At 40.3% G+C, this 12,055-nt stretch overlaps 1 protein-coding gene across 2 annotated transcripts in view; it reads right to left on the minus strand.

The window, feature by feature from the left end:
* Window positions 1-6,625: 6,625 nt before the first annotated feature.
* prep (prolyl endopeptidase) overlaps window positions 6,626-12,055 on the minus strand; it is a 21,029-nt gene continuing 15,599 nt past the window's right edge. For both annotated transcript variants that reach the window (XM_077016539.1, XM_077016538.1), the window contains one exon: window positions 6,626-7,402. In XM_077016539.1, the coding sequence (XP_076872654.1) occupies window positions 7,108-7,402 (295 nt within the window). In that variant the 3' untranslated portion in view covers window positions 6,626-7,107. The remainder of the gene's footprint in view (window positions 7,403-12,055) is intronic.

Raw genomic sequence — 12,055 nt, forward strand, 5'->3', positions numbered from 1 at the left:
AAAACAAAAGATAGCTTTTGCATTTAGGTTATGTAAAAGGAGACAGAATGAGAGACAACAGAGACAGAATGAGAGAGACCAGAGACAGAATGAGAGAGACCAGACAGAATGAGAGAGACCAGAGAGAATGAGAGACAACAGAGACAGAATGAGAGAGACCAGAGAGAATGAGAGACAACAGAGACAGAATGAGAGAGACCAGAGACAGAATGAGAGAGACCAGACAGAATGAGACAGAACAGAGACAGAAAGAGATCCGACAGAATGAGAGACAGATATGAAAGAAAAGTAAAAGGAGAGAGCTGTTGTGATCATGGATGAAGATAATGAAAGGTACAGGTGGACAGTGAAGTGAATGAACGCAGCGTGACAGAGACTCGACTCGCCCGCAGAAAGAGAGACAGATAGGACAGGCAACAAAAGGAGGGACACAACACAAAAAAGACGAGATTAACATCGTGACGTCATCACTGTTTGTGAACATACACACGTGTGTGTGGTTGGGGGTGGTGTTAGTCGGCCTATCTGAATTAAAAACAGTAGATGATGGTCAGATTGTCTGAACTCAGAGAACTCACATAAAACAGCATGGAGGCAGATAATAGAGGTAAGGATCACACACACACACACACACTCACATCAGTCAGGCCTCCCACTGAATCCTCCTTCAGGTGACTGTTATGTTAACCTTATGTTCTTCTTATTGATTTGCATCCTTTAATTCTGTGCTGATACCACAGGATCAGTCTAGGTACATGAACTTCAGCTACAAAGCAGAAGACTAATTGGACATCTACACAGGGCAATGTGCGCCCCCTGTTGGTACTAACTATATCCGAAAGGCTGTAGATGGATTACGGAGACTGGACAACAGTTATGTGCCTTGGTACATGTGAAGTCCTCTTGTATTGGAACATGTGAACAGTGAAAGGTATGGGGCCTGTAGCATTCACTCTCAGTGTTGTACAGAGATCTGAAATATTCAGATATATGGCAAGATATTTTTGAAGGAGATACTCCCAGACATAGCTCACATGAGTATAGCCATCTGACCTCTGACAATAGTCACAACGTGGAACAGATCATTACAGGGACACCAAAGGTACGGGACATAGAAACCTTGCACATCTTATAATAGCACATGCTGACAGCATGTCTGCTTCAAGGAGCACACGTGTGCACACAGACCCATACGTGTGGGTCCAGGAGCACACGTGTGCACACAGAACAATACATGTGGGTCCAGGACTACACGTGTGCACACAGGACCATACATGTGGGTCCAGGAGCACGTGTGCACACAGAACCATACTTGTGGGTCCAGGAGCACACGTGTGCACACAGAACCATACGTGTGGGTCCAGGAGCACATGTGTGCACACAGAACCATACGTGTGGGTCCAGAAGCACATGTGTGCACAAAGAACCATACGTGTGGGTCCAGGACTACACGTGTGCACACAGGACCATACGTGTGGGTCCAGGACTACACGTGTGCACACAGAACCATACGTGTGGGTCCAGGACTACACATATGCACACAGGACCATACATGTGGGTCCAGGAGCACACGTGTGCACACAGGACCATACATGTGGGTCCAGGACCATACGTGTGCACACAGAACCATACGTGTGGGTCCAGGAGCACATGTGTGCACACAGGACCATACATGTGGGTCCAGGACCATACGTGTGGGTCCAGGACCACATATGTGCACACAGAACCATACATGTGGGTCCAGGACTACACGTGTGCACACAGAACCATACATGTGGGTCTAGAACCATACGTGTGGGTCCAAGACTACACGTGTGCACACAGAACCATACATGTGGGTCTAGAACCATACGTGTGGGTCCAGGACCACATATGTACACAGAACCATACATGTGGGTCCAGGACCATACATGTGGGTCCAGGAGCACACGTGTGCACAGAGGACAATACATGCGGGTCCAGGACCACATATGTACACAGAACCATACATGTGGGTCTAGAACCATACATGTGGGTCCAGGACTACACGTGTGCACACAGAACCATACGTGTGGGTCCAGGACTACATGTGTCCTACATATCTGCCCATTACAGCAAAAACAACACAACAAAAAACTTACAATTTTTGTTTCTTAATTAAAATATCTCCGTGAACAATTGAAAATCCACCAGCCATTATTTGTCTTTTCATTTAATTATTTTTTCCTTGTTCTGTTTGATCTACAATTTTCTCATTTATGTTTATATGTTACACTAACCTGGACTGGATGGTCTGGATTCAAGCCTAACCCTAAGACCAATTTGTTCAGCATAAAACAAGTAGATTTCATGCTTTTCTGGTTCAAACCCAGAGGAACAGCAAATTCTGGATATTGACTCGAGTGAGAGAGAGAAGTGTGATCCAGAATCAAAATATAACTGACATGTACGACAAATGTACGTGACATATTCCACTTTCATTATTTAGAAACATAATCAAATTACTCACATTTTGAAAACACAGGCAAACCCCACAAAGTAGTGACAATATGATCCTGTATATTATGATGTGTTTATATCGAATTATTTGCCAAACTATAAAACACATTAAAAACTATTTAAATCACAAACATACGTTCAAATTCTAAACGCCACACGGGTTAACAATGCAGCAACTATTTCCAGTTTTTATCATGGAGGTTTGCCGGTGTGGATGCATGAGTGAGATACATTACAAGTGTAAAGACGCGCTCGAGCGGCAGCGTGGCCGGATGTGGCGGTCGTACTTAACATGAGAGCTGCACGCGCACAGCGGAAAAGATCCGCTTTCTGATCATTATACATTAAAAATAGATGGACCACCATGACGAATACGTAATGACCAAATGGGCACTATGATTTGAGTAAATACCGCAGTCTGATCAGTCTGATGTTGGCAGACACATACAGGGACAAGTGAACTTCAGGTCACATAAAATAATTTTTACCCAATTCCTAAAAAATATGCAAACATGTCACACATAGCCTCCATATATACGCACTATATTGCAGTGCAAGAGTATGAGACTGTGGAGTTAATTGTGTGCAAAATGGTATAAATTGAATAATAAAAATATAATCAAATTGTTATTCAACTGTAAAAAAATATGTACGAACAAATAGAGAACAATGAGAGTCAAATTAAACGTAATTTCTCAACGAAATCTCTTCTTCACACTTTTATTTCACTAGTGCTCTCTTTGCGAATTTTGCCAACGCATCTTTCTAGTACACCTGGACTTTATACCTGTTTAAGTGGGTGGATGTGTCTGAAGAATGCGTTCACCCTAAAACTCTGTTGCTCAACTGACTTTAGACTGTGCCGTGCTCAAAAATGTAAGCACGACTCCTGTAATACGTGGTAATCGGAAAGATTAAGTCCATATGAAACCACCCAAGAAATAATAAGCTAGTGATTATTTACATGTGGAAACTCTGTAACAGACAAATACAAATTAATATGTTGAAATATTAAGAGCTATAAACTACAAAACCAAAAGTATAAAATATGTTTTTTTTAACCCTCTCATGCATGAATTATAATAAACTCAGTCAGGATTTTTTTACTAAGTGTTTTTATACATCCTTAGGGAAGTAAAACAAGGTTTTGAAAAAAAAAAAAATCTATGTTTATTCGATAAAGAAATATTTATCTGTCCACTCAAGTGTACTTCATGCATTTATATTGTAAAAAACATCAATGTAATAACTTGGTATTCATAGGTATATATGTAATTTAGTTATATAGTTTTAATATGGTATTCTGTTGGAATGGTGGTTCCTCTGAACTGAGGAGGATAGTGTGACACAAGTAAAAGTCTGAACTGTCAAACCTCATAGAACCTTGACTGTAACTTGTATTTATCATACTGTATCCTCGTCAAGTCTCTGAGCTGAGCATATTCTTATATCTTATATCATGTATCATATTTCCTGTCTAATCATTCTCATTGCTCATTTCTGAGACTATTTTCTATGACAGTTGCCAAAGCATCCAGGGCACAAAGCTACAAGACAATCAATCAATCAATCAATCAATCAATCAATCAATCAATCAATCAATCACTGCATGCAGATGTACTTGGTTCTTCATGTGCATGCACCATCTTGGCATCTGCTGGCATTTAAGGATTTAAAGAAAAAAACCCCTCAAATTACATTATAAAAACATAAAGAATCCAAAACATTAAATGATATGAATTATTTTCAAGAACAACACTGGTGGTAGCCTAATTGAAATTAAAGTTGAAACATAGCTAGTGATGCATGATGTACAATTGAGTGGACAGATGATTAATCTGCATTTTCTCCAATTGTAAAATCAGAATTTCAAAAATCTTTAGATAATATGTCACCTTAGATGTTACTTGATGTAATTATATTTTTATAACATGCAATGGTATCGTTTTATAGAAGGTAGAAACAGAAATAGCCAAGCTGTTTGGTCTTTCTCCCTGTCTGTCGGCCATCTTGGTTTCACTGACTATATTTTTCCATTGCAATGACTAGCCAATGGGATTGTTTTGTACGGGATGATGCAATAGCTTCCACTAGAGTGGACTATATGCAGCGGTGTCCAAAATTGCAAGCATATATAGAGAAAAAACACTTTTAAACAGCTGTACACTGTAGTGACCTCTATGCATGAAAGGGTTAATATTCATATCTTGTGAGATGATTAAAAGAACATGTTTGTTTCTGAAAGTGCTCCCCAACAAATGACGAACACACCGGACCGCTAGATGGCGCATTTGTGCAAAGCAACAAAACCGACTCTGTGTAAGGAGATAACCAGCTAATATCAGTCCAGTAACATTCATAGTTTTGTCTTGTATACACACTGATATATACAGAAAGACACAACACACACGCAGTTGGATATATGTCGTATGTCTGCAACATGCGCGATTGCGTGAAGTTTATCGTCCTCCTGTCATATTATTTAATTCTAGTAGCCTAGGTTTAATCCAATATTTCCCATTCAGTACTTGTTTATATGTGTGGTAGTGTGGTCTATTGATAAGTGATAATGTGCTTCAGTTCTTGTTTAAAGTTGGACGGTTGACAGGCTAAAATGTTCGTATTAAATAGGCGAGTCACATCTATTAAGTAAGCAAAGTAAAGGTGATCTCCAGTAGTTGGAGTAGTTCTTTGAAACGTGGGCTACACAAGACATTTGGCTATTTGAAGGGACACTCCAAACCACAAGGAATTAAAATATTCAGCTCGACGAGACTTCCTCCCGTGCAGGGGTGGTGTGGATAACACTCATTCACACCGGGCCAATTTAGTCCCGGGAAACCGGAGCAGCCGGAGGAAACCCACACCGACAGAAGCAGAAGGGGCTGCTGCTTCATGACCTTGGTCCAGACTCCTAAACTGTGGCCACACATTGTTATTAACGAGTTGTTCATGGTTAACATATTGAGCAGAATGCAGCCCACCACAGACCACCAATTCATCACGGTAACTGCGCTTTAAATGTGATCGTTTCATACTCCGGTTGTCCTTATAGTGCCATCGTGTGGTCAGAAGTGTAAACTACACCATAGCTCTTAATGCAGTGCTCAAAACTAAACACCAAAAACCTCACGTTTGCACGTCAGTGTTCTTTCCAACTCGAAACGATCTTTTGACTTCCCGTCACTTTATGGTGTTTTGTTCTTTTTGCGCGAACGTCTTGTGTTCATTTTCGTTTACTTCAGAAATATTTAAAGTGTTTGCAGGAATTTGCAAAGTTGCTAGGAACTTGTCCAGTCCACGGTTTCTGCCTCACTGAAGTTCTTACATGACACTAGTTAACTACATTCAATTACACTACCTTCTATTACACTAGTTAATTGCATTCAATTACACTACGTTCTATTACACTAGTTAATTACATTCAATTACACTACGTTCTATTACACTAGTTAATTACATTCAATTACACTACGTTCTATTACACTAGTTAATTACATCCCACTACACTAGTTATCAATGGCTTGGCCAATAAAACAAAAACCCATTGTATTTTTGCACCAAACACTTTCTCCATCACTCCATCTTTTTTGTTTTTGCAGTACACGGTCATTGTGTATAGTATATAGAAGGTATATAGTATATAGAAGGTATATAGGTATATAGTATATAGAAGGTATATAGTATATAGAAGGTATATAGGTATATAGTATATAGAAGGTATATAGTATATAGAAGGTATATAGGTATATAGTATATAGAAGGTATATAGTATATAGAAGGTATATAGGTATATAGTATATAGAAGGTATATAGTATATAGAAGGTATATAGGTATATAGTATATAGAAGGTATATAGAAGGTATATAGGTATATAGTATATAGAATGTGCACTAAGTAACGTGGGACCACTCTGTTGGGCTATAGCTGCACTCTGAAGAGCTTCCTAAGGCCAAATATAGGCAAATGTTATATTACAATCATACGGACATATTTTAAGCATAAAACTCAAAGAGTAACAAATACCATAATACAAAACTGATCTGCTGTGTCACCATCTTAATTTGTTCTCACCCACAATGCAACTGTGTTCAAATGTTGCCCAGTAAATCACCTTCCTAATCAGAAGCAGAGCTGCACAGACGCCATGTTCGTTAAACGATTTTTTAATACGGTTTTTATTTCTCCTTGGTGGTGTTTCCCCCTCGTTCAAAGGTACAAACAACCTGTAAAAGTCTGGAGGTAGAAACAGGCTTCAATCAGTGAAGATATGACACAGGTTCTCTCTCTGTGGCAGCAGCAGAATCTGCACGAACGCAAACACTGAGGGATCGTAACTCTTCTCATCTGTGCTGCTCCCCTGGAATGAACATCAAAAGAACGTAGAACGGTGCTCTATGGTTTCTGTAGTCCTACAAATAAATAAACCCAGTGTGTGCAAAGTGTCCCAGAGGTCGTATGGCTGTGACCTCCCAGGTAAGGTACTGGAGAAGGCTGAATCAGACCAGTGAGGAGCACAGTCAACCGTCCAGGTACAAACAAACAAAAGGAGGAGGGGGGGGAGGAGAAAACATGAGACCACACCCCCACAAGATCCGTTTTGCTGCCACTGTGTGTGTGTGTGTGTGTTAATTGACCCAGCTGAGGTCCAGGCAGCGGGCGATGAAGGCGTACATGTCGGCCACCTCCTGGATGACCTTGCTGGTGGGCTTCCCAGCGCCGTGGCCAGATTTGGTGTCCACATGAATGAAGAGGGGGTTGGACTGGCCCGGCCAGCGGCCAATCATGTGCTGCAGGGTGGCGATGTACTTAAGAGAGTGGAGGGGCACCACCCGGTCGTCATGGTCACCAGTCAGCAACAGCACGGCCGGGTACTGGACGCCATCACCCTCTGGGATCTTGATATTGTGAAGAGGAGAATACCTGAGAGACAGAGTGAGATCTGTGTGAGTGTGTGTGTATTATACCTGAGAGACAGAGTGAGATCTGTGTGAGTGTGTATTATACCTGAGAGACAGAGTGAGATCTGTGTGTGTGTATTATACCTGAGAGACAGAGTGAGATCTGTGTGAGTGTGTGTGTATTATACCTGAGAGACAGAGTGAGATCTGTGTGAGTGTGTGTGTAATATACCTGAGAGACAGAGTGAGATCTGTGTGAGTGTGTGTGTATTATACCTGAGAGACAGAGTGAGATCTGTGTGTGTGTGTGTATTATACCTGAGAGACAGAGTGAGATCTGTGTGAGTGTGTGTGTATTATACCTGAAAGACAGAGTGAGATCTATGTGAGTGTGTGTTATACCTGAGACAGAGTGAGATCTGTGTGAGTGTGTGTTATACCTGAGACAGAGTGAAATCTGTGTGTGTGTATTATACCTGAGAGACAGAGTGAGATCTGTGTGAGTGTGTGTGTATTATACCTGAGAGACAGAGTGAGATCTGTGTGAGTGTGTGTTATACTTGAGACAGAGTGAGATCTGTGTGTGTGTATTATACCTGAGACAGAGTGAGATCTGTGTGAGTGTGTGTGTTATACTTGAGACAGAGTGAGATCTGTGTGTGTGTATTATACCTGAGAGACAGTGAGATCTGTGTGAGTGTGTGTTATACCTGAGACAGAGTGAGATCTGTGTGTGTGTATTATACCTGAGAGACAGAGTGAGATCTGTGTGAGTGTGTGTGTTATACCTGAGAGACAGAGTGAGATCGGTGTGTGTGTTATACCTGAGAGACAGAGTAAGATCTGTGTGTTATACCTGAGAGACAGAGTAAGATCTGTGTGAGTGTGTATTATACCTGAGAGACAGAGTGAAATCGGTGTGAGTGTGTGTATTATACCAGAGTGTGTGAGTATGTGTGTATTATACGTGAGTGTGTGAGATCTGTGTATTATATACGTATTAGTTGTTAACAGTGATGTCAGTAACGCGTTACTTAGTAACGCGTTACTCTAATCTTACCACTTTTTTCGGTAACGAGTAATATAACGCGCTACTATTTCCAGTCCAGTAATCAGATTAAAGTTACTTATCCAAATAACTGTGCGTTACTATTTATATTTTCCCTTGTAAAATATATATATTTGCTTTCTTCTTGGCTCAGTTCTACTTTTGCGTCTGACCCCGTTCCTGTGAGAGCGCGAGCACGTTTTACAAGTCATTCTGTGCAGTGTCCTCCCGTAACGATATGTGGTAGTGTAAAGAAACACCCCTCAAAAACAGGGGAAGGAACATTTACCTGACCAATTTTAATGTTGCTTTGTGTTCCACGTTTGAAAAGTGCTGGAATTTTGACTAACGTCGCCTACTTTAAAATGCTTGAAATTGTAATGGTATTTCGTTTCACAAGCTGTCTGACTGAACTGGGGTGGGTTTCCCGAAACGTTCGTAGCGCTAAGTACTTCTTAACCTCGTACGTTTCATACGAGGTTACGAACCCAGCAAACAGTGAACGTCCCGGGGACGTTCGCGGACGTTCTTATTAGAGGTTTTTTATAACGTTCGCGATAGGACGTTCCTAGGCCATAACGGACGTTCCCAGCAGGTCCCCTCGAAGTCCTGGCGGAACGTTCCCAAAGATACATTCACAGGACGTTCGGTGACGTCCCCGTATAGTCGTTGAAATAACGTTATTTTTGTTACATTTAGAGAACGTTTGAGAACGTCCGGACGTGGTCCCGCGACCGTTGTCATGGTGCGTGCGTGAAAGGCAGTCAGCTGATTTAGAGTTTTACTCACTAGAGGATTAGCAAGCGGGAACATAAACGCACGAGCCATCTTCTCGCGACGTAGGAACGTTAGCTAACATGAATATTCTGACAGAAGCCGTTATTTTAAATTCAAGGTGAGTCACCTACATTTGATTAAAATATGGTTAGCTAGTAAATACATATCTTAGTAAATTTATCTTCTGAGTTGCGGCTAATGTATGAGGTGATTTTAATAAACCCTCAGCTAACCCCTCTGGATAATCATAAAACCCGATCAGCAAAATCAAACAGTTGTACCAAAAACGGATGCCCATCTGTGGCTGGACATTATTTCTATATGGTCATGGCTAGAGCTAAATTATCACTACGCTACGCTACCAAATGATAAAGTTATATGAATCACTGCATTAAGACTTCAATAGTAAGTAACGTTAACTGATGTTGATGGTCTCAGCCACAGATAACAGCCGACGATAGCATTCGCTATAAGTAGCTAGCCACATTAACAAGTTAATGCCAACTATAGCTACCTAGCTGGGTTAGCATTGATTTGAGTAGCTGATGTTCTTCAAGCAAAACGTTCAAATTACTTCATTTATCGAACGCTTTATTATAACTAGAGGTCACAAAATTAAATGTTAACAAACGTGTATCTGTCTATTTTAGGCTTCACCCCAAGAAACGTGTGAAAAGGAGGCTTGAAACGGCATTCAAAATGCGCACATGAGACACTTTTTTCGCATTTCAAATAAAAAATAATAATTTGTTTACAGCCTATCACTTCTTGTGTGTTCATTTTTATTCCATATGCAATACCCGGATTTACTAAATCAATAAAATCTAAGTTGTTTTAGAAGTAACATAAGAAGTAGACCTAAACAATTTAACACATAAGAGACGTTTAAAGGACGTTCCTTAAACGTCCGCTCATTGTCCTCTGGATGTTTCCAGGTGGTCCTACAAACGTCTTTTGTAACGTCCACTGAACGTCCCCTGAAACATTTTGGCGACCCTACAAAAAAACGTCCAGAGGACGTTCGCAGTGTTGGTTCGCGGGACGTCCTCGGGACGTTTTTTTGTTAGCTGGGAAGTACTTGGCGCTACGAACGTTTCGGGAAACCCACCCAGTTCGCTTGTATTACGTTTACAAATAAATTTACAAATAATACCGCGCAGCTACACAAACGTAATGTCAGGAGATACTGTAGCGACCCCTACTCCTCACGGCGAGTCTTTATGGTGTTAAATTATGGTGTTAAATTAGGGACAAATGTTTTGTTCATTTGAAAATGAGATCTGAAACTGAAAGTTATAGTGTTGAGCCTGAACATCGAAAAATACCACAATCGATTCAAAATAAAAATAAGTGAAGCAAATGTTTTTTCAGTTTAAATACAATTTTGATTCAATTCTGTATTTATTTTGAATCAATTATTTTTTTTCAAGTTTCAGGTTGCTGTATATTTTGATATTTGAGGTTTAATGTATTTCAGATTTCAGACTTTTTTTTTCAGATTCAGATCTTATTTTTTTGAGTTTCGGATCTTTTTTTTCACTTTCACATTTTTTTTTCAAGTTTCGAAGCTGTTTTTTTCAGTTTCAGATCTTCTTTTCAGTTCAGACTTTTGTCCCCGATCTAACGTGAGGGGCGTGGTATTAACAGATAGGGGCGTGGCCAAACGAGTGACAGCACAGCAAATCATTCCTGAGAGCCTTCCACAATGTTGCCTGATCAAAAAATGACAGGCTTTTACACTTTATATTGAAATAAATGCAGCAATGAAAGAGTCCTGTTAAGCGAGACTGGAAAGGATTTATGTTAATAGGTTAGATACACTGTGATGATTGCAGACTAATGTTTCCAGCTTTGCACCCAGCACTTCGCGCTCGTCACTGTTTTGAACGCAGCGCGGTGACTCCATACGCCTGCCTCTGCTGACAGACATCTAAAGACTCTTGGGTGACTCTGCGTATCGGCCACTCTCGTTTAAAATCATCCCGACGAGCTCCGAATCACCATTTGTTGAAATGAAGATTGTTCATAACTTTTGTTTGAAAATTATGTTGAGTGAAATACTAGCCGACATCCAGCTAGACAGCTCTATATTACTAGTTCAGAATACTGTTTAGCGATAACGTCGAATTAAGATTATAGGAGGCTACGTGAATCTACAGTGGTAGACCGTTAACGACAGCACTAAATTTAAAGGGTTTATTATTATAGATGTATGGTTATCAGTGAATGTTCCTACACGCCATCAGCGTCATTTAAACCTCTGCGAGCGAGTGGCATCACATTTAGTATTTGTGCAATTTGTAGTATATTTCGCTTTGTATTGGTTTCTATTGTTAGTCTAGATTGTCAGCCGAGCGGCTCCCGACATAATCGTTAAACAGCATCCTGAACTCGTAGTTTGGAGCTCAAATCAAATCAAAGTTTATTTGTATAGCGCTTTTCAGATTTACCAGAGCATCCAGCTAGGAGACTGTTGCAATAATCTAAACGTTTGTGAAAGAAGAAACGGGAAGTTCCCCATTACCTGTGAAAAATGCCCATCTGCATTCGTGTAATGACAACAGTCAGTAGCCTATAACTCCTTCTCCTACTTTTTGGTCTTTTTACTGTCTTAATTGTAGGCCTATATTGATTTAATAATTGCAAAATATATGCAACAAGGCCCGCAGACAGTGGAGGATAAACAGAAGTTAACTGAAGGACTTAACAATGACTGTATATAGTTAATATTGGATATGGATTTTATCAGTTGGCGGTGTGACTTTTTCCATTGAAAACTCACGTTTAGAGAATGTTACTAATAAAAGTCAAATTTCATTCAACATGCGCTTGTAATTTTTAAATAATGAA

The sequence above is a fragment of the Brachyhypopomus gauderio genome, chromosome 9 (assembly GCF_052324685.1).
Source record: "Brachyhypopomus gauderio isolate BG-103 chromosome 9, BGAUD_0.2, whole genome shotgun sequence".
NCBI lineage: Eukaryota > Metazoa > Chordata > Actinopteri > Gymnotiformes > Hypopomidae > Brachyhypopomus > Brachyhypopomus gauderio.